At 40.0% G+C, this 24,778-nt stretch overlaps 1 protein-coding gene across 1 annotated transcript in view; it reads right to left on the reverse strand.

Annotated features, from left to right (window-relative positions):
- The window catches only part of dhrs11a (dehydrogenase/reductase 11a), an 88,096-nt gene extending 76,015 nt beyond the window's left edge, over window positions 1–12,081 (reverse strand). The window contains exon 1 of the mRNA XM_060848141.1: window positions 11,766–12,081. Coding sequence (XP_060704124.1) covers window positions 11,766–11,897 — 132 coding nt within the window. The 5' untranslated portion in view covers window positions 11,898–12,081. The remainder of the gene's footprint in view (window positions 1–11,765) is intronic.
- Between the last annotated feature and the right edge of the window lie 12,697 nt (window positions 12,082–24,778).

Here is a 24,778-nt window from a genome sequence, read left to right on the forward strand (position 1 = left end):
TAGGCCGGGGTCAACAGACTCAGACTTCAGAGCTTGGAAGGTAAAGGAATCTCCTGTCTGGGAGATCTATTTGAGGGAGAGGTCCTGATGTCGTTTAGTCAGTTAGGTCAGAAATACAGAATCCCTAATAGGGATCTTTTCCGATATTTCCAAGTTAGGGATAACACACAAAAGAAAACCATGCCCTTGACTCAGCCCTACAAGTTGGATATAGAATGTAGAGTGCTCCAACGTGGGAGCGTTCTCTCAGTTAGTACCATACACCATCTGCAAAGAGGGAATGCCTTGGGGGATATGAAGAGACAACATGAGATTTGGAATCAGGAGTGAGGGGAAAAAATCTCATTTGAAACATGGAAGGATATATGGGGGAATGCAAAGAAGATTTCAATATGTAACAGGGTGCAAGCAATGTGAAGATCCTCCAAAGGGCCCACATGGCACCAGAGAGAGTTAGCAAAGTTTAAGAAAGAATCCTCCCTGAAATGTCCCAAATGTAAAAACAATATTAGCACACTTACACATTGCTTTTGATCCTGTTACAAGATCTGCAGATACTGGGGGGGTCCATAGTGAGTGAATGAGCTGGAGGAGATCCTGGGAGTGGAAGCTGGGGGTATCTGGCATCCCTCCTCTAGGCACTACCAAATCTTCCCTCTCTGGATGAGCATGGGAAGAAGTTGTTTCATATCCTGACGTGCGAGGAAGAACATCATAATGACTGGATATCAGAAAAGCCTCCAGGTCTTGCAGGGTAGCATGGACTTGTGATGAAGCACATCCCTAACAAGTATGGTGCATCACGGAACAGAGCAATTTTATAAGACCCGGCAGCACTTTCTAAATTATGCAGATATGGATCTGTCAGCAGTATTGATTAGGGTCTTTATATAGCCATGAGGGCCATATATGGCAGTCCAGGGACCCGAGGGTGGGGGTGAGGGCGGCGAGTAAATACGGGTATAATTACTGTAGGACGGGAGCCTTGATGGAGATGCGCCGAGTGGAGTAATGTGGTACAATGCAGTGCAATTTAATTTTTTTGGATTGTAATTTAATTTAGTGTTATTTTATTTAATTTGAGTCTGTGCTAATTTGGTTTAAGTAAATAAGAGTCAACTGGATATTGGAGAATAGTAGGCAGTTTGTTAATATTACTGTAATATAATAGAACGATATCATTTCTACTTTCTGTACTTTGTTCGGTTTGTGTTTTTGTAAGAAAGGGAAATTTTTTTTCAATTAATCAATACATAAAAAAATACTGCTCCTCAGTTAGGTCGATATAATGAAGCTATTTTCTCTGAGTAAAGGGGTGCAATTCTAAAATTAGTGTTGGCCATTTCGCAGTAAAATCAAAATTCATTTTTAGAGGAAAGAGAAATAGTTAGTATTTTGAGTTCAATATTATTCTACTTTAGAACTGAATTGTTCCAATATTCCATATACCAAAACCTGCCAAACAAAGTTTTACATTTGACTTATCCAAATCAAGTAAATGTTGAAATATTTAACATCCAGCATATCATAATGACACAGTAACTGATCCTTCCTCTCAAAGGCACAATTTCACCATCTTGGCATGAATGAGCAAGTATGCAAGAGAAACCATCCACTTCAACCAGGAAATCAATTTTTAACAAATGGTCACGCCTTTCAGATTCATCATCAGATCTGGTGGCAAAGATCATTTGTGATTGACAAGGAAACAATGTATAGTCGGTTCTGATAGAACGTGTTAGTTCCATTCTTATGCCATCTTGCATCAAGAAAATAGCTGCTGTAGTCAATACAGGTAAGGGAAGTTCGAATTCTACACAAATAACAGTCTAAACTCTTCAACTGAATTAAAGTCAATTTGTGGTGAAGAAACGCACGCTATAGCAGAACTAACTTTACTTAGAAATATTGCCTATGTATGAGATTACATTCTGGAATAATTTGCTTCTGAAGCAAAAATTTAGAATATTAGGAATTAATTTGTGGTACCTAATACTGTGGCACTGGTCTCCCTTCTATCAGAAGGAATGTTGTGAAACTTGAAAGGGTTCAGAAATGATTTATAAGGATGTTGCCAGGGTTGGGAAATTTGAGCTGCAGGGAGAGGCTGAATAGCCAGGGGCTGTTTTCTCTGGAACTTCAGAGGCAGAGGGATGACCTTATAGAGGTTTATAAAATCATGAGGGGGCATGGATAGGATAAATAGACAAAGTCTTTTCCCTGGGGTGGGTAAGCCCAGAACTAGAGGGCATAGGTTTAGGGTGAGAGGGAGAAATTTAAAAAGGGATCTAAGCAGCAACCTTTTCACACAGAGGGTGGTATGTGTATGGAATGAGCTGCCAAAGGAAGTGATGGAGGCTGGTACAATTACAGCATTTAAAAGGCATCTGGATGAGTATAAGAACAGGAAGGGTTTGGAGGGATATGGGCCGGGTGCTGGCAAATGGAACTAGCTTAATTTAGGATATCTGATCAGCATGGACAAGTTGGACCAAAGGATCTGTTTCCATGCTGTACATCTCTATGACTAATATGTATATTAAATTACTTACTGCAGCCTGCCAATGCTGCATAGGCAAAGGTTGCATTGCCTGTTTTATCAGTAGGTTAAATTAAGCTAAGCAACTTCCAACCTTTGGACCTTCAAATGCCTTTGTTCAATACTAAAATGTAATTTGGTGCAATAAAGAGAGCTATATTCAGCCACACAGAATATGAAGTCTGGTAGGAAGGGGTGGGGTGGGGAGGTTGTAGTTTCCTATTCATCGTTTTAATGAATAACATTACACATCTTTTTGACAGATTTACCCAACTAAAACATTTTCCTTTAAGTAGTCCCAACATTTTTGGAAATGAAATAAGAAAACGACATAAAACTACAATGTCTAACCTTAGTTAGGATAGACAATGATCACCTAGCTTTGGTATCTTAGCCTTAAAAGAAGTGAGCTGCAAATATTGTATCCATCCTAAGATATCATCACTAATTAAAGCGATGTCAATACATTTGTGTATCCTTATTTTTTGGAACAAAAATACATGAAGTTAAAATGCAAGAATCTATTCTAATGTGGCTGCAATTTCAATGTTTCTGAAGACTTTTTTTGTGTAGACTTGCATAAAGTAACAGCATCTATTCTGGGGCTCAAGATAGTCAAACACACCTGAATTAGGGACATTTCACACCACAAACCAATAACTACAATCGTTTTGATAAAGGCTGTCAAAACATACCTTTTTTCACTTCACATAGGATCCATATAGCCAGCAGACTGAAAAAGGAGCAGACCAAAGGTGAAATACTTGTGTGCAACACACTTCCATCTGGTTTTATCTGTATTCATTTTGGTAACTATTCTTTTAGGTTATAATCACTACCTCAATAGTCACTCATGATAGAGCATTCGATATGCAAAAACTCTCCATAGGAAAATTAAATTTCCCTTTTAATTCGTACAACCTTTAATCTCAAGTACAGTATATAGCATCACCCCATTACACTTACACCATATCAAGATCTATCAATTTTAAAAATCTCCATTAGCTCTCCAAACATTCTCTTCCAATGAATATTCTGATTATAATTTTAGGCATGATACAGTCTTAGAGAATCTTCAAATATCTGATGGTATTTTATGTTCATGTTTATTTTGAAGGGTCAAGGCTCCCCACAAATATACATTTAATATTATTATTTACTGCAGCAAAACAGAACGGTCTCGGCCCGTTAGAAAGGATGCCCATTAAGTAAATGCAACACAGCATGAAATGAATGTGCTGATGCAGTATTTTTTTAAATGAAAGCATACGAACTGGTGTCTTGGACTATAGCCTGGCCAGGTTACTCAAGACCGCCAGGAGCATGGTTCCTTGCAGAGAAGAATTTTAAAAAACTGCACTTCTCACGTGTTTCGAATAGTGTCAATTTATAAGATGTGACATTACCTGGGAAGAAAGAGTCTGTCTTCCTGATCATGGATTTTCACATGACATCCATTCACCCTCCTAGCCAAGGAATGTATTTTAAGGAGAAGGATGATTTCATGATTTCCCATCAGAGCTTTTTACCCAACTCTAATCACCAGTTGATAAAAACAATGGTTATAGTCTCCCAATGTCCAATTTCAAACACTAGTGTACTTGCACATCCTAACTCTCAAAATTCAACTTTTTGTACAAAAGAGACTAAATGTAAGTGGAAAATGAGGGTAATTCCAATGAGGCATTCTTAATAGACAATGTGCCACACCCCTGAAAATAATAGCAGTAAGTGTTTGACAACCAAACTCACGCATTTTTAGTTGATGCTCAAGTATCAACAATTCAAGTGCCAAATGAAAAATAATTTATTTTAAAAACTGCCAACTTTAAGCAAATATCCAAGGCATATGCAGAGGATGGAAGATGCTAATCAGTAATACTGATCGGCACTCTAAAGAGGGAATCAATGGAATTCCTGAGTCAGAAATGTGAACATTGAACAATCTGAACTCAAAAGGAATTCAAAGATGTCAGGCATCAATAGCAGTATGATGAGCGTGTGAGTGTGTCAAAGAATGAAAGAAACCGATACTGGTAATACCACACTTTGAGAGAAAACCAAGCAACAAAAATACAGGTTTTTGTAGCTGTTCAGCAGATTTAACGAGAACCTGTGAAAGCATGTTGCCTTTTAAGATCCTACAAAAGGATGGAAAGCATGTAATCACATCACTAATCCACTTAATTATATACACTAAAAAGGTCTTGTAATTTAATAACAAACAAAAAAGACACAAGTCCATCATAGTGGCATAATAATTTATCAATTGTTCAGATACTGTGGGACCATGATACCAAAGCATGTTTTGTGTTAATCTAAGTATTTCCCTAAGAATTTTTCTATCTCCAAAAAGCAGTCATACTAAAAGAAACTTACAGCAGAATCTCAATTAGACCGTCTCAATCATTCACCACAGTCAACAATCCTTGTATCATCCCAATTTGCAGAATATATAGAAAAGAGCTCATTTTGAAAACTACTGGCTAATTGAAACTCTCTCTAATGTTACGTTAGATACATGCTCCACTCACAAATTGGAGTAACGTGTTGAAATATGCAGACTCAGCTCTTATTTTAAGACTAATAATCCTCTGTGGAAGTTTTGATAGCGGTTAGCACTGCTGCCTCACAGTGCCAGGGACCTGGGTTCAACTCCTCCCCTCGGCCAACTGTGAGTGGAGTTTGCACATTCTCCCTGTGTCTGAGTGGGTTTCCTCCGGGTGCTCCAGTTTCCTCCCACACTCCAAAGACGTGCAGGTCAGGTGAATTAGCCATGTTAAATTGCCTGTACTGTTAGGTGTATTAGTCAGGGGTAATTAGAGTAAAGGAATGGATCTGAGTGGGTTACTCTTCAGTGGATTGTTGTGGATTTCTTGAGCCCAAGAGCCTGTTCCCATACTATAAGGAAGCTAATCTAATAAGCTTGGCATAGGTAAGCAATATTTACTTCTGTAGCTGGAAGCTTATGGCTGGAAATAGTCATGCCCTGCTAACCATCTATCTCATTGGAAGTTCCAGCAGCTGGATATGTCAACAGGTATTGAGATCAGAGAAACTGGAGGAGGAGCAGGCCAATTGACCTTTCATACATACTATAAGATCATGGCAGATCAGATTGGGACTTTAACTCCACTGTCCTAAATGTCCCTCCATTCCATCCCTCAACAATCAAAATGTGTCTAATTCAGCCTTGAATATGTACAATTGTACTCTATGGAGGAGAATTCCAAAGACTAATGACTGCATCTTAAATAGGAGGGCATTTCCAAAAAAATAAATCACCATGGCCCCTAGTTCTAGATCACCCACAAGATTGATTGATTTATTGTCATGCATACCCATGTACAGTGAAAAGCTCTATTTACGAGCAGTACAGGCAGATCATAGTAAGCAAGGACATACAGATCATATGGTCAAAAAATAGAAAGAGGCATTTAAATTACATTGCACAGGGCTAGGTAAGATCAACATTAGCAAAATCGGCATTATTTGAACTTAGAGAGAGGCCATTCATCAGTCTAATAACAGTAGGGCAGAGTCTGCTCTAGAACCGGTCTTCAAGCTTCTGTATTTTCTACCTGATGAAAGAGGCTATAGCAGCACATTGCCAGGGTGCGATGAGTCTTTGATGATGTTGGCAGCCTTTCCATGATAACGGGCTATGTAAATGGAGCCCAAGGGTGAGAGGTTGGCTTCTGTGATGGCCGAGACTGTGCACAAAACTTTCTGTAGTTTCTTACAGTCCTGGGCACAGCAGTTGCCATGCCAGAGCCAGACCATATGCTTTCAATAGTGCATCTGTAAAAGTTGGCAAGGTACCTTGTGGACATACCAAATTTCCCAAGCCACCCAAGGAAGCAGCAGTGTTGTTATGGGAAATGGCCTCACAGCAACTACCTGTCAAACACCCTCAATTTTTCAATAAGACCCCTCTTGTTCTTTTAAACTCCAATCAGTACAGACCCAACATCAAACTTTGCTCCTAAGAAAGCAAGCCTTCAGCCTAGGAGTTAGCTCCATGCAGGTTTGCTAATTGTCTCCAAAGAATGTATATGCTCCTTTGCATAATGAGATGAAACTTCACATCGTACATCTGCAATGCTCTCACCAATGCCCACATGTAGCAACACTTCCTGACTTTTATACTCTACCTCCCTTGCTTTCAAAGACCAATATAAAATTTGTGTTCCTTGCTAATTTTTATACTTGCATGGTATGTTTTTGAGATTCATGTGCAAGCACATTCAGCTCCCTCCATAAAGCAGCTGTTTGCACCAAAATGAATTTCACATTTTCTGCGCATTGTCCACCATCTGCCAATATTCCCCCACACACATTTAACCCATTTGCAAACTCTTTGTATCCTCCTCACAACTTGCTTTCTTACCCATATTGCATCAGCAGCAAGCCAAGAGTCACAACTCCTCAGAGAGCAGGAGGTTGAGAAGTAGAGTCCTTCCTGGTAACTCATTGGGAGGAGAAATGACCCACACTTTGGTATCATTCTGTATCACCAACCAGCTAACTAAGCCTACGATACATTGAAACCTAAACTAAAAGTAGTTAGATCATGTAAATTCCCAGTTTAGTAAGCAGCAGTGTTTCCAACAGGACTTCCATAAAACTTCCCACAATTGACACTTTTACACATGTTTTTAAAATCAATTGAACTAACCAATTCATTTGAAGAAAACAATACCTACATTAGGAACACAGCAGCTGGAACAGGCCATTCAGCCCCTTGAACATGCTCTGCCATTCTAGATCATCCACCTCAATGTCACTTCACCACAATAGTTCTTGATGTCATTAGTATCTAAAATGTATCAATCACTGTCTTGAACATGCTCAATGACTAAGTTTCCCACATAAAACACCAATGTTTACATTCGGCTGAATCACAATGTGTTTTAAATTACAATACAGCGCTGGACAAATTTGTACATTTGGATAAGGAATTTTACAGCAAAGGAGAACAATACTGTTTTACTAAACCAGAATACCATGTGACAGTCACATATATGGAGATGATTTTTATGGAAAATTATAAATTTGGTATGTTTTCTCCATTCTCCTTGAGGTGTTTGCTGTATTCACCAAAAGGTGCACGTTACCTTTAAGTAGCACATGAAAATGGTCATTTTTCACATGAAAGTCCACTGAATGCTGGTCAGACATGGACACACAAATCTTAAGAACAGAAGTAAGCCCTTACAGCCTGCTCCATTATTCAATAAGATCAAATTTGATCTGATTATCATTTTGACATCACTTTCCTATTTGACCCCCATAATCTGCAACTCCCATCAAGCAAAAGTGTAAACTAACCCTGCCTTCTATAAATGCCACGGTCAGTCTCAACTACCTGCAGGGAAAAAATTCTATATACTAATAACCCTCTGAGCAAAATGTGCTGCTCAGCTGATTTAAAAGCAAAATTTCATTCTTCGACCATCTCCCAGAGTTCTAGCATCACCTACAAGAGGAAAAATCCTCCTGGTATACACTCTATCAAGTCTTTCCATTTTCATGTGCTTATATAGTGATTGCCTCTCATTCTAAACTCCAAGGGATTATAGGCCCAATCTGTTCAACCTTTCTTCATAGTAAAGCCCATGACTAAGCCAAGTGAATCTTCTCTGAACTGCAAACAAAACAAATATCTTTATTCATAAGGAGACCAAACTGTACATAGTCCAAAAGTGGCCTCACATATAGATAGCATAGTTAAGAAGGCACTCAGCACACTTGCCTTCATTGCTCTGACCACTGAGTATAGGAATCAGGACTTTATGTACAGGGTGTTGGTGAGGCCTCTTCTGAAGTTGTGTGTCCAGTTCTGGTCGCCCTGTAATCGGAAGGATATTAAGATGGAGAGGGTACAAAAAAGATTTACCAGAACGTTGCTAGGAATGGAGGGCTTGAGTTATAAGAGAGGCTGGATAGGGTGGGACTTTGCTTTTCCACTGAAGCTTAGGAGGCTGAGGGGTCACCTCATAGAGGCTTACAAAATTATGAGGGATACAGATAATGTGAATTGCAGATTTTTCTCTAGGGTGGGGATGTCAGGATTAGGGGGCATACTTTTAAGGTGAGAGGAAGAAGATTTTAAAAAAGCATGAGAGCAGCATTTTTTTTAAAACACAGAATGGTTCATGTCTGGAATGAGCTTCCAGAGGAAGTGGCAGATGTGGGTACAGTTATAACGTTTAAAAGACATTTGGATAAGTATATGAATAAGAAATGTTTGAGGGATATGGACCATGCGCAGGCAGGTGGGACTAGTTTCGCTTGGCATCATGGTTAGCATGGACTGGTTAGACCAAAGGGTCCGTTTTCGTGCTCTATGACTCAATAAGAGACTAGTATTGGAGGCAGTATATTGGCATGGATAGAGACTTCGCTCATGGACAGGAAACAGCAAGTGGGGATAAGGGATTCTTTTTCAGGTAGGCAAGTGTGACCAGTGAGGTGTCACAGGAATCACTGCTGATAAAATATGGATTGTAAACAGTTATGTTATCAGACTTTTGAATGGTCTCTAATTTTAAAACTGATCTACTTATCTTCTTGGTAACTGTAATATTGTATCCTGCACTCAGTTGTTACCCTAATGAATTTGTATAGTACGATCTGCCTGTAAAGCATGTAAGACAACACGTTTCACTGTACCTCAGTTCACATGATAATAATGAATCAATTCAAATATATTAACAACTCGGATGAGAGAAACAAACGTACATATCCAAACTTGCAGATGACAAAAATAGATGGAAAGGCAAATTGCAAGAGGGAGGCAAACAGTTTACAGGGAAATACGGATAGGTTAAGTAAGTTGGCAAAAAGATTGGCAAATGGGGTATGTTTAAAAATGAGAAGTTGCTCATTTGGGAAAGGAGAGCAGAATATTATTTATTTAAATGGATATGTTGTTACTTAAAGGAGTACAAGCATATGAGCTAAATGACAATGCAACTAATTTTTCATAAGACTTGAGGTATGAATTTCATAAGATTTTCTTTGCATGTTGCATCTGGACTGGCTGTCCTACTGCAGCACGTATATGCATAACGATGAGTAGAGGAAATATCATAAGCTTGTGAGAATTACCTAGGTAGTATTTGGTTCTATCATCCTTCCCTTGTGAGCTTGCTGAAACACGCTTTTGCATCCAATCCCTAATCATTCAGGCAGTATAGTGTTGAGTTGAGAGTGTGTTGCTAGAAAAGCACAGGAGATCAGGCAGCATCCAAGGAGCAGGAAAATCAATATTTCGAGCCTGCTCCAGCCTGAAACATCGATTTTCCTGCTCCTCGGATGCTGCCTGACCCTGCGGTACTTTTCCAGCAACACACAACTCTGATCTCCAGCATCTGCAGACCTCACTGCCTCCTAGTACAGTGTTGAGCCTGGGTATCACCAACTGCTAGATCTTCAAGAATGGCACATTTCTGCCGACGCACGCCTTTAAAACGCTAAACAGAGCAATACCCCTCAAACTCACTTCACGCAGCAGCACCTGAACTTAACTAGCCACAGGCAAGACCTGGACCACCTCTACCAAGACTTGTACTTAGTCCATAATAGAACTCATATTTTGCCTGGCACTTCCTCCTACTCTTTTGAAACTCAATTCATTATGAAAAGTGAAACAAATGATCAATTCTAATAATTAATATACGTAATTGTGGATTAAAACATCGATGTGGATCTCTGATTGTAATTAGTAGGAAACCAACAGGCAAAGAATAGAGCAGCAAAATAATCTTTTGGCCTCTGAATTTGAAAACTTCAAATTAAAAAGTTGCTTTTCAGGATCCTGTTTTAGTTTCTGTTGATAGGAAGCATTTAATTGATAGACAGTTCTTAAACAGAATTAAATAGGAAAGTTCTGTAGCAAAACACTGCTTCTTCACCCAATGTAAAACGCACTCTATTATTAATAAAGACAAACAAAAATGTAGGAGGCACTACAACCAATTCACGCTGGAATGCTTTTCAGCACCCACCGGCAGCTTTAGTTTTGCCAGGGACCTCGAAAAAGGGCAACCTCATACTGAGATTAGCCACTGGACGGACTGCGAAAATAATTTACAAAAGGGGTATAAAGCAATTAAATATAAACTTATTGCAAACGCAATGATCTGTGCCCACCTCATGTTGCAACTCAAGTCATAAGACAGCTGAAGACAACCAACGCAATAAAACGAAATTAAAGTACATCAGCGAAGAGATATGTCGCAATTGGCTACAATTATTGATCGACATTTTTGGCTTTGGAATACGTTTTAACTGAGAACACGTTATTAACCATAACCGCAGAAGAACCCAGTGTTTTCCAACGGTAAACTAAAAGCTTTTCTGAACACGGACAGCAGGATTACATAAATCTTGACAAGCAGGAATACCACCGAGCGCTAACTGGGTATATTGCCATTTCTACAGCGCTTACAGTAGGTGGTAACGTTTCAAAAGGTGCCTCACACAATGAATACTTCCAGGTTACACGGTCGATTGTTGACTGGGCAAGAGCCAAACTGATGAAAGTAATAGCTGAGGCCAAGAGGCTTCAAGGTATGAAGGAGGGCTGGCTGAAATGTGGATCGAGGAAGGTATGAAAGCCACAGGTTCAAAGGAAAAACAGCCTCCTGTCTGTCTACTACAGGTTCAAGAAAAGCAGTCAAACTGCCAGTTTTCTTTTCGGGGGAGGGCGGGTGAAGAAACACTCCAGGTTTTTCCGCTTCCAAAATTTCTCCAACAACTCCAGCCAACCACGAAACAGTAGAATTTTAAACAAAAGCAAGGCTGGGGACCAACTGCCTTAAAACCTGGGGTGGGCTAAAAAAAGAAGAGGATGCGAGGAAATCACCGGCTGTAAGTTTTCTGTTTTAGTTTCGCTGAGGGATTTTGAAGATGCAGCGGAGATAAACAGCTGCTTTTTTTATCCCCGAGGAGAAGGGAAGGAGGGACAACAATTGGGAGTTTTCCGCTGGCCGCTTGGGGAGGGGGGTATTTTCCTTTCAGTTAAGATGGTTGCAAAGTGACATTTATTTGGATAACGAATGACGGTGTCGAGCTGCGGCTCAATGTTGTCTTTTAAGAGAAGGAAAAGGCGGAGGGGAGGGGAGGGGACGCTCCGCACCCCGGGGCCTGGCTGCTCTGTCTCGGGCTCTGTCTGTACCCCACCCCGCCTCACCCCCTCACCCCGACAGACTGATCCTACCTCGATTTTGTCCACACTCCGGGCACAGCCCACCACCGTCATGCCGTGCTGAACCAGCACCCGGGCGATGGCCGCACCGATCCCCACCGACGCCCCGGTGACCAGAGCCACGCGTCCCTTCCAGCGCTCCATGTCTGTGGGGGGGGGGGAGGAACCGAGGAGGCTTCGCACCGGAGAGGTGACGGGTACCACCAACCAGGGAAATGCTTCTTCTTCCTCCTCCTCCCACACTCACTTACTGTTTCCCTCAAGTTGTGGGGGAAGGGGGGGGAGGCTGGTGTGGATGGTGGCGGGGAAGGACAACTTCCAAGCCCGGCCCCGCTGAAGCCCGCCGCCGTGCACGCCGGGACCTGTAGTCCACTCCCTGCTGCTCCTCGGTGACAAACGCGGCGACGCTGGACTACACCTCCCAGGAGGCACCGCGGCGATCTGGCGCAAGCGCGCTGGTGGCCAGCCGAGTCTGCCCGTCCTCTCGGGGAATCAGGTGGCAGCTGAATTGCGACAGAACTCTGCTCTGTGCTGGGATCTTCTCGGAGAAAGTGAGGGCTGCAGATGCCGGAGATCAGAGCTGAAAATGTGTTGCTGGAAAAGCGCAGCAGGTCAGGCAGCATCCAAGGAGCAGAAGAATCGTTGTTTTGGGCAAAAAGCTTTCATCAGGAATATGTCCCTGTTTAAAAAATATTCTTTGCCTCCAGATATAAAAAACAATTCTCATCTCTGTTCTCAAAAGGCAACTCTTAATTTTCAACAGTGTCTGCTAGTTCTGGACTGACCCATAACAGGAAACATTTTGATTTGATTTGATTTATTACTGTCACATGTACCAAAGTACAGTGAAAAGTGTTGTCTAATGTGCTTTACAGGTAGATCGTACTTTCAAAGTCCATCAGGGTAATAGAACAGAGTGTAGGATACAATGTTCTACCTGCCTTTCCATATACTGTCAAGATTATTCAGGATCCTTAATAATTATTTTTCAAATCCATCACCTGACCACAGCCCCGAAGGAGAATCACAAAGCACACAAAATGTTAACTCTGTTGGAAGGTTTCCAATCATCTTGGAAGATGCTGGCTGGGGACAATTAGTGAACTTCTGCAGTGCATCCAACCCTTATCACAAAATACAAATTGCTGGTGAAAGTCAGCGGGTCTGGCAGCATCTGTGGAAAGAAAGCAGAGTTAAAATTTTGAGTGTGGTGACTCTTCAGTCTCTTTAGACTTTTCAGTCTCCAGACTCAAAACATTAACTCTGCTTTCTTCCCACACATGCTGCCAGACCTGCTGAGTTTCCCCAGCAATTTCTGTTTTTGTTCACATCTCCAGCATCTGTAGTTCTTTGTTCTTTTGAAGACCGTACACACTACTGCGACTGAGCATAGTTGGTGGAAGGAATAGATGTGGTGCCAATTAAGCTTTGTCATGGATGCTGTCAAGGTTGTTGAGTGTGTTTGGAGCTGTACTCATGCAGACAAGAAAGGAATATTCCATCATACTCCTGACTTGTGCCTTGATGGACAGGCATTGGGAAGTCTGGAGGTGAGTTGTTCGCTGCAAGATGCCTAGCTCCTGACCTGATCATATAGTGACGGTATTTATGTGGCTAGTCCAAATTAGTTTCTGGTCAATGGTATCCTCTTCGATGCAGATAGTGGGTATTCAGTGATGGCAAAACTATTGAATGTCTAGGTAATGTTTAAATTCTGTCTTGTTGGAGATGGTCATTGCCTGGCATGTGTGTGGAGTAAATGTTACTTGCCACTTGTCAGCCCAAGCCTAGATGTTGTCCAGGTCTTGCTGCATTTGGACGGGGACCATTTCAGTATCTGAGGAGTTGTAAGTGGTGCTGAATATTGCAAATTCATCAGCAAATAACCTCTTTCTGACCATATGATTGGAGGAAAGGACATTGATAAAGATGTTGCAGGTGGTTGAGCTTGGACATCACCCTGAGGAACTTCTGCCGAGATGTCCTGGAGCTAAGATGACTGACCTCCACCAACCACAATCATCTTCTTAGCAACCGATGGAGGTATTTCCCGATTCCTACTGACTTCAATTTTACTTCTTGATTTCACACTCAATCAAATGCTGCCTTGATGTCAAGGGCAGTCTGAAATAACTCCACAGAGACTGGTAACCTGTCACCAAGTCACCCTTTATTTACATGTGAAGAGTTCTTAACACTGATCCAGCTTCTTCAGAGCCAGCTCTCAGTGTGAACAGAACTTCTGTCATTCATGGTTATATCTGTCAGCCAGTGCTCCCTGACTGGACAAGATTAACAGCCCCAATCAGGGAACTCATATTCCATGAGGTCCACTTGACTGGTCTTGTTACAGTCACTCACCTCTGGAATTCAACTGTTTTGTATATGTTTTGATCAAGTCTGCAATGAGGTCAGTAGCTGAATAGCCCTGGCAGAGCTCAAAGTGAGTGGGAGTGGTCGGGTTATTGCTAAGCAAGTGCCACTTGATAGCATGGTTTAAGATGCCTTTCATCATTTTTCTGATAATCGAGAGTAGACTGATGGGGCACTTAGTGACAAAACTGGATTTGTTATACACATTGTGTATACAATTTGTTATACACATTGTGTACAGGACATACCTGAGCAATTTTCCACATTGTCAGATAAACATCAGTATTGTATCTGTAGTGGAACAGCTTTGCTAGGGGCATAGTAAGTTTAAAGCATGCTCATCAAGTGCTATTGCTGGAATGTCGTCAGGTCACGTAGCCTTTGCAGGGTTCAGTGCCTCCAATAGTTTCTTGATGTGGAGTAAATCAAAGTGGTTGAAGACTGGCATCTGTGATGCTCAGGACCTCGAGAGGAGGCTCAGATAGATCATCCACTCAGTGCTACTGGCTGAAGATGATTACAAGTGCCTCAGCCTTGTCTTTTGTACTGATGTTTTGGGTTTCATCACTGTTAAGTATAGGATCGCTTTCTATCCATTTTTATTATTTTAACTTGCTAGCCTCTTCACTGATACTAATTTGTTCCTCCTAATTAACCTTTTAGTCATTCTCTACCACTGTTTATATTCTGACCAATCACCTGACCTGCCACTCATCTTTATACAGTGATATGCTTTTTCCTGAAGTTTAATGCCATGTCTAACTTATTTAGTTAATCTATTACATTTTTTCTTCATAGTAGGAATATGCTTATTCTAAGTATTATGAAGTATCCCTTTAAATATCTTAAACGTCCCTAATGTTTTTGATTCTATTACCACCAGTGGCAGTGCAATCCATGCACCTACCACCTTTGACAAGTCCCCTATACCTGCCACCAATCACCTTAAAATTATGATCCCTCATGACAGCCATTTCTGCCCTGGGGAAAAGGCTCTGGCTAGCCACCCTAATCATACCTCTCATTATCTTGTACACCTCTAACAGATCACCTCTCTTCCTTCTTCTCTCCAGGGTGAAAAGCCTGAGCTCACTCAATCTTTCTTCATGAGACAAGCCCTCCAATCCAAGCAGCATCCTGTTAAGTCTCCTCTGCACCCTCTAAAGCATCTACATCCTTCCTATAATTAGGACACCAGAACTGGACACAATATTCCAAGTGTGGTCTAACCAGGGTTTTATAGAGCTGCAGCAAAACCCTGCGCCTCTTAAACTCAATCCCCTTGTTAATGAAAGCCAAAACACCACATGCCTTCTTCACAACCCCACCAACTTGGATGACAACTTTGAGGGATCTTTGTGCATGCACCCCAAGATCCCGCTGTTCCTCCACACTGCCAAGAATCCTGTCTTTAACCCTGTATTCAACATACAAATTTGACCTTCCAAAATTAATCACTTCGCATTTATCCAGGTTGAACTTCATCTGCCACTTCTCAGCCCAGTTCTGCATCCTGTCAATGTCACGTTGTAGCCTGCAACAGTCCTTGACACTACCTACAGCACCACCAACCCTTGTGTCATCAGTAAACTTACTAACCCACCACCCTTTCACTTCTTCATCCAAGTCACTTATATAAACTACAAAGAGCAAAGTTCAAGGAACAGATCCCTGTGGGATACCACTGGTCACTGACCACTGGCAGAATACTTTCCATCCAATACCATTCACTGTCTTCTTTTGGCCAGCCAATTCCATACCCACAGCGCCAAATTTCCCTGTATCCCATACCTCCTAACTTTCTAAATGAGCCTATTGTGGCGAACCTTGTCAAATGCCTTACTGAAATCTATACACACCATGTCAACTACTTGACCTTTGTCAACTTGTCTCATCATGTCTCAAAGAACTCAATAAGGATTGTGAGGCATGACCTGCCTCTCACAAAGCCATGCTGACTATTTTTAATAAAACTATGTTTTTACAAATAATCATAAATCCTACCTCTCAGAATCCTTTCCAGTACCTTGCTTATCACAGATGTAAGATTGACTAGTCTGTAATTCCCAAGGATTTCCCTATTCCCTTTCTTGAACAGAGGAACAACATTCACCTCCCTCCAATCAGCTGGTACTACTTCTATGAGGAATGAGGATGCAAAGATCATCGCCAGAGATGCAGCAATCTCATTCCTTGCTTCCCGTAGTAACCTTGGATATATCTGGTCAGGTCCTGGGGACTTATCTATCTTGATGCTTCCCAGAAATTCCAGTACATCCACTTCCTTAATATCAGTCTGGTCAAGCCTATTAAACCGGTCCATGATGTCCTCACTATCAAAAAGGTCCCTTGTTGAAGAAACTTTGTTTCTTTCTCTACAGATGCAGTCAGATCTGCTGAGTTTCTCTTATATTTTCGTTTTTGCTGCTGGGTTATTAATCCAGACAATAATGCAGCTGCCTGTCCCATTAGGTCTCTCCTGATCTATCCCCTAGCTGAGTACATCCGTTTGTTTTATCTAACTCAGGTTTCTTGCCCACATTTGATAAAGTACCACATCAAAGATTTTTGCAGAAAAGTTCCTGGTGTGTGGACAGAAGATGTCATGGACAGAAAATTGGTAGCTAATAAGAAACATAAGTCGTCATTTTTTGGTTGGCAAAGATATACCGAGTGGTGTGTCACTGGGCCCTCAACCTTTTACAATTTATTCAAATGACTTGGAAGAAGGTACCAGGCTATGTTTGCTAACTTTGCTGATGACACAAAAATAATTAGGAAAGTGAGTTGTGAAGAGGACAAAAGTAAACTATGAAGTGAAAGGTTAAATCAGTAGGCAAAAATCTGGCAAATGGTGTATAATTTGGGAAAATGTGACTGTCTAGTTTTGCCAGGAAGAATAAAAGGAATTATATAAATATGAGGAGATCTCAGAGCTCTGATATGCAAAGCTATCTGGGTGTCCTCATGCATGAATCAGCAAAAGGTTAGCATGTAGGTAAAACAAGTAATTAGGAAAGTTAATAGAATGTTACTGCTCATTGTGATAAAAAACTCTATAATGTTCTTGAGTTCCATACTCCCATTTACCCTTTGATTTACAACAATTTCTGGACAGTTACTGGTGGCTGTACAATGAAAAACAATGCAAAATACTTGTGTTCACTTAGAGTCAGCATGGTATCATTATTAAGTGGAAACCTGGCTTCAAGAAGAGCAAAAACACCAACTCGGCATTAGAGTTTAAATCCAGTTTTTAGATAGGATGGATAGGGGGATATAAAGAGTCAAGGAGGAACACTATTGGTCAAAAAATTACATTTTTTCAGCATTACAGCTGAGTGAAGGACTATGTTCTTATTTTCCATTATTAATTTCCTAGTCTCACTTTCCACAGGACAAATACTCACTTTGTTATTGCATTTCCTTTTTCAAATATCTACAGAAATTCTTATGCTCTGTTTTTATATTTTGTGCAAGTTTTCAGATATATTCTGATTGTTTTTTTCCTTATTAATCTTTTAGTTATTCTTTGCTGTTTTATATTCTGTGCAATCTTCTGACATGTTTGTTCAAATCTATGCACTTCTTTAAGTTTGATACTATCCTTAACTTTTTTAAGGAACTATGGATAGAGGGTTCTCCCATGGATTTTTTTGTTTCTTGTTGGAATGTATTTACTCTGCTTATTCTGAAATATCCTCTTAAATATCTGCCATTGCAACCTTATTAACCTATCTCTTAATCTAATTTGCCAACTCACTTTCGCTAGATTTCATGCCCTCATAATTGCCCTTATTTGAGTTTAAAGTACTAGTCTTGAACCCGTTTTTATTTTCCTCAAAACACATTAAATAGTCAATTATGTTATGATTGCTGCTACCTATGGACACCTTCACTATGAAATCAGTAATTAATCCTATCACATTACTTGGCACCAGGTCCATTTCATTGCAGAATGTGCTGTTATAAGAAACTAACCGCAAAGCATTTTGTTGCCTCCTCATTTAGGCTACCTTTGCTCATTTGATGTTTTCCAGTTGATTGAGAGATTATCGCTTAATGTTTTGAGAAGCTCCTTATTTTTCTCTTTACACATCATCCTACCAGATGGTTAATATTAGGGAATCTGTAAAATTGACTTCTCATCTTTATCATTTCTTATCTCTACCTATCTGCTTCTCAATCCTAATTTTCTAATCCTAGGTCATCGCGTCTCTATTGTGATAATACTTTAATGAAGAGCCTTTTCCTAGCTTTCTGTCCTATCATACACTATTCAATATTGAGGTCCAGATCTACATAATGCTGCTGCTATTTTTCTGTAATGGCTATCAAATTATATTTATGTACTTCTGTCTGCACAATAAGTTCACCTGTTTTGTTTTGAATACGACTTGCATTCAGAAGGAAAGCCTTTTTTCCTTTATTATGTTTATAGCCTCGAGCCTAATTTGCTAATTTACTCTTTGATTTTATTCTCCATCCCTAACAATCAAAATCTATTTAACATTTCCCATATTAATATCTTTCTTTTGACTTATTTCTACCTTTGATTTAGCACATCCTCCTAAATTTGATTCTTGGCCACACGATTTAGTTTAAAACCTCTATCTTTCCCCAGTTATGAAGTTTGTTAGAAATGGGACCCAACATGGTTCAGTTGCAGACCATCCAAACTATACAGCACCCCAACCTTTTTCACCAGTATTGGTGCCAACGTCCTAAAAAGTGGAACTCATTTCTCCTGCAGCAGTACTTCAGCACCACATTCATTCCTCTTGTCTTATTTGCCCTGTGCCAATTTACATGTGGTTCAAGTAGTAGTACAAAGATTATGACTTTTAAGGTTCTGCTTCTAAATTTGGTGATAAGATCTTCACACCGACTGTGCAAAATCTCTTTCCTTCTCCTGCCTTCACTGGTACCTTCATGGATTACAATAACTGCACTTTCCCCTGCCTACTGTAAGTTCCTCTGAGCCTTGAGCAGGCAGCTTGAACCCAGTCTTCGGCAGATAACACAGTCATCTGGAATTTTGCTCTCTGCTCCATAGAATAGTTTGAAAATAAACCCAAGCTCCTTAAGCCACAAACACTACAGAACTCTCACATAGCTACAGTTGTGACATGTCACTGTCTGACTAAGCTTAATGTGTTTTAATTATTTACTATTAACTGCGTTGTTGTTTTATGAATTACTTATTTTTTCACGTTTTATTAACCTTACCACCAGTTTATGTTTTAATTTAAAACTTAGAATTAGAATAGACTTTAACCACTTAAGAGATATTCATCAAGAAGCTAGTCTTTTCTCCTGTAGGGTAAGAATGAATTGATACAAGGTGAACAAGTTAGAAAAAGCAAAGAGCACCTTCTTCACTTCTTCTCATAACTTCTCCACTCACGTCACTACTATGATCTGTTTAAAGTCACACTCAGTGCCCTGTCACTATTAAAATGCCCAAAAAACAAAAGAGATAGCTAAGCCCCAGGTATGGGGTAAAGGCAGTTCAAGTTAGTTGCCTTAATTTACTAACTTTAGCTGCTGTCCAATGGAGAGCTTGTATGTCAATACTGGGGATTGGATAAAAAGCCTTTGCATCCTGATTCACTTTATTTTGTGTACTTAAAAGGAGTAAGATAGTTGATTGGTTGGTTTTAATTTTCCAAAATTCTCTCAATGTGGGGAGGGTTCCAAATAGATTATAGATAACATTTATTTTAAGGGAGAGAGATGGAAAGCTGAAAATTACATGCCAGTTTGCTGCACATCTGTCATAGAAAGATGTGAAAAACTATTATGAAAAATGTTGCAACAGGGCACTTAGAAAAGTTCATAGCAATCAGGTAGACTCAACATGGTTTTAGAAAGGGGAAATCACGTTTAACCAATTTATTGGAGTTCTTTGAGGAAGTGAACAAAGCAAACCCTGTGAATACACTGTACTTATATTTTCAGAAGGTGCTTGATAAGGTGTAATATCAAGGATTATTCCAGAAAATGAAAGCTCATGGTGTTAGGGGTAACGTATTGTTAGGGGTGAAGATTAGCTAACTATCAGGTTAGGCATAGGTGCACTATTTCCTCGGATGAAGTTCAGAATTTAAACAGTAAATATCAGTTAAATTTTAATTACAAAATCATGTTTTAGAATAAAATTAAGATTCCTCTCACCTATCTAACTCCCAGCACTCTGTTCAAAATCACACTCAAAATCAAATCAACATCTGTGCAAATTATTCCGATGGCATTCATAAAATTTGGAGATAATATGACAACTGTTCTTTCTGTAGATGATGTCAGAACTCCTACATCACTCTAGCTTTTATGTCTCTATTTCATACTCCAAATTTTGTGGTATTTTATCTTCAGAAAATGGATATATCTTATAAAGCAGTGCTCTGGGTAATTAAGTAATAGCCTTTAACTACATAATATCAAAAACTCAGCTCAATGAATTAACTATAGATGTCATTAAATTAGAATTTTATTATTAGGGAACCCTGAAATGTTCTTTTAATACTCTTCCATAAAAGTTGGCACAGCACTTTGCAATTTTTCACATTCACCTTATATATAACTAATCTATAAAGCCTGAAGGGAATGATTAGTTTGTACTTAGCTTGCAAAATGCTTTTCAAATGTTACATTGACAAGGTATTAGAAAAAGATGCTTTACAAAAAGAGGGTGGTCTCTCACAAACTATTGACTTAGCATTCATACATCATTCAAAAATATATCTAGACGTTGCTAGAAAATAATATAATTCTGTTTGAAAGTAGGACTAGACTAGATGGTCCACATGATATAGGACTCTGTATTTAATTCCATTCTTCTGTCCATTTTAATAGCTTTGCTGTCCATTGGCCTCATTGAAGACAATGGCATGGTGAGGTAATGGTTTTGATGGTGGCAGCAACAATTTGCCACATTTCACCCAATATTCAATCTTTACTTTTCATTAGGAATGCAACGATAAACTTAAATTCTGGTGTATGTTTCCTGTCTGGACCAAGAAAGCACACATCAACTGTTGAAATACTGTGTCACCAAGCAACTATCAACTGCAACCAGCACCCCATCTCCCCCAACCCCTGCTCCAATTCAACGTTATTCTTGTCAATTCACTTCAGTTGAGATATCCATAGGCAAATATGGTTGCTATACTGCCCTGAAAGCATTACGCACAGAAAGGCTGATTCCAAAATGGATATTTGAATAGGTTGGTGAATGTGCATATGAAGTCTTAAGTCAGCACAGTGGCTCAGTGGTTAGCACTGCTGCCTCACAGTGTCAGGGACCAGAATTCGATTCCAAACTTGGGTGACTGTGTGGAATTTACATGTTCTCCCATCTCTGCATGGGTTTCTGTTGGATGCACTTGTTTCCTCCCACAGTCCAAACATATGCAGGTTAGGTGGATTGGCCATAGGAAATTGTTCCATAATATCCAGGGCTATGCAGGCTAGTTGGATTTGTCATGGTAAATGCAGGGTTCCAGGGATAGGGTGAGAGGTTGGATCTGGGTGGAGTATTCTTCTGAGGGGTGGTACAGACTCATTAGGCTGAATAGCCTGTATTTACAATTTAGGGATTTTTTGTTTTTAAATGGTAAAATGCCATTTTTTCTGTATCATAGAATTCCTACAGTGCATCCTGTAGACAGAACACACATGCTATTGCCACTGTAGATCACTGGTAAATGGAGTGAATGTTGAAAGTGACAGATGGGGTGCCACTTAACCTAGCTGCTTTTTCCTGGTTGGTGTCAAGCTTCTTGAGTATTCAAGGTACAGGCATCTAGGCAAGTCATCAAGCTCCTGATTTGTGCTTTTGTAGATGGTGGCAAGACACCAGGAGTTAGGTGAGCTACTTACCTGAGAATTTCTAGTTGCCAACTTTCTCTTGTAATCACATTATTTGTATGTCTAGTTTGTTTCAGTTTCTGGTCAATGTAATCCTCCTAGATGTTGACACGGGACCAATATGAGCGATAATCTTATTGAAACAGACAAGATCCCAAGGAATCTTGACAGACCATAAGATATAGGAGAGTAGACCATTCAGCCCATTGAGTCGATTTTGCCATTTAATTATATCATGGCTGATCTAATAACCTTTAACTCCACTTTATCGATTCAAGATGTCAGTAGATGCTTCAGCTATTCCTCTGCTCCATCCATTCCTTTCTCTTTTCCTGTCTCTATGTTTCATCTCTTCTATCTCCTCCCCGCGTCAGGGTAGACCCAGCAAGGCATCCTTTCAGCAGCTCATGACAATGACTTGGCAGTGAGAGCAAGGCCCAATGCGTACCTGGAGATCGGAGTATGCGAGTGGGTCCTGCCCTGGCATGTTCCAGAAGCAGCAGAAGGAGACCGGAGGCAGTGGCAGCAGCAGTGGTGGAATCACAGCCAGACATGTGAGGGGTGAGCAGTGAGGGAGGTCCCCTGGAATGTATGGCAGTGAGAACAGGCAATTGAGGTTTCCAGAAGAGCCAGCTAAGCAGAGGAGAATGGGGCATCAGTGAGCAATTATTAAAGACTGTTAAAGTTTTAACTATTTTTTTTCTAGTTTATATTAATGTTAACTTAGGTTTTCTACTTATTCTATTTGGGTATGTAATGTCGAATTTTTAAACTGTTTAGTTTACTATTTGTACCTAAGGTGATGCCATGTGTGGCAACATTAGACATTCTTCATAGTGCTCCCCTACTTCTGTACTTGAGTGCAAGTAATAATAAAATGTAAATCTTAAACAAAATCTAAATTTTCCTGTTTTTACCCCATAATCCTGATTCATGTACTGATTAAAAACTTCAGCCTTGAATATAATTAATGACACAACCTCTATATCTTCTATGATAAAGAATTCCAGATTCAATACCCTCAGAGAAGAAATTCCTCTTCATCTCTGTCTTAAATGTGCAACTCTTGTTCTCATTATGCCATCTGGTCTTGGACTCTCCCTACAGGTAACTACAGGGCAGCTTAACCTGTTATTGGGAAAATGTTAGACTCTATAATAAAGAATGCAATAAAGCATTTAGAAATATATAAAATTATCAAGAAGGATCAGTATGGCTTCATGAAGGAGAAATCACAATAGACAAATTTACTACAAATCTTTGAGGTAGTAACAGGCAAGATAGAAGAAATAACCTTTCTACATCTACCCTATGGAGTCCCCAAAGAATCTTATGTTCCATCAGGTCACCTTTCATTCCTTTAAATTCAGATGAATACAGGTCCAACCTACTCAACCTCACCTCATAAGGCAGTCCCTCCCTACCTGATTTCAGCCTTCTCTGATTTGCCTCCAATGGCAATATATCTTTATTTAGATAATGAACAGAAAACTGTCTAAGTATTCTAGTTGTGGTGTGGTTATTGCCTTGTATAACTTTAGCAAAACTTCACTGCTTCTATACTCCTTGATGTAATGGCTAATATTCCATTTATCTTTATTTTACATTGAACTTGGATGCTAGCTTTTTGTGATTTATGGATGAGGATTCCAAAATTGCTCTGTTCTTGTAGCTTCTGCAAACTTTATCCATTTAAATAACATTCAGCTCTTCTACTCTTCCTGGCAAAGTGTATAATCTTTGTCCCCACATCATTTTCCATCAGCTACATTTTGCCACTCATTGAATCGGTCTTTTTGCCTCTGCAGACTCATGTTATCTTCAGCAATTATTTTCCTACCTATTTTTGTGTCACCTGCAAAACTATAGTGCATTCACTTTCCTTTATCAAAGTCATTAAAATATATTGAAACTAATTGTAAACTAGCACAGATCCCTATGGCACTCTATGGGTTGCAGGTTGCCATTCTGAAAATGGCCTAGGAAAAAGTGAGGACTGCGGATACTAAAGATCAGTGTCTGACCTGCTGTGCTTTTCCAGCACACTCGACAACCTATCCACTCCACCCTCCTTTCCAACCTATCACCTTTATCTACCTATCTCATTCTCAGCTACCTTCTCCAAACCCCACCCCCTCCCATTTATCTCTCAGCACCTTGGCCCACAAGCCTCATTCCTGAAGAAGGGCTTATGCCCAAAATGTCGATTCACCTGCACCTCAGATGCTGCCTGACCCACTGTGCTTTTTCAGCGCCCCACACAACTCTGAAAACGGCCCCCTTATTCCAACTCTATCTTTTATTATTAGTGAGGCTTGAGGATTGGCTAGAGTCATAAGAGTCAATGTTGTGGCCTCTTAGTAAGTAGCCGAACGTGGTACCTTATCAAATCTCTTCTGAAAACCCAACTATACTACGTTTCTTTTATCTATCTTGCCCGTTACTATCTCAAAAGATTATTAGTAACTTTGTCTGATTTCACCATTCTGAAACCATACTGACTCCACTTGATAATTTCAAAATGCTTATTACATCATTGAATTGAATATTTTCCCAATAACAGGTTAAGTTGCCTCAGTTACTTTTTTTGTCTCCTCCCCTTTCAAATAAGATTGTTACATGGCATTAGTCAATGCTCTAAGGATTCCTCTAAGATTACAATCAAAACACCCAATATCTTCCTATAAAATTGTATACACCCCATCAGGTCCAGGAGAACATATCAATTTTAAGCCCATTAGTTTCCCAGCACCACTACTTTACTGGATGCAAAGGATGGTTTC

The sequence above is a fragment of the Hemiscyllium ocellatum genome, chromosome 31 (assembly GCF_020745735.1).
Source record: "Hemiscyllium ocellatum isolate sHemOce1 chromosome 31, sHemOce1.pat.X.cur, whole genome shotgun sequence".
NCBI lineage: Eukaryota > Metazoa > Chordata > Chondrichthyes > Orectolobiformes > Hemiscylliidae > Hemiscyllium > Hemiscyllium ocellatum.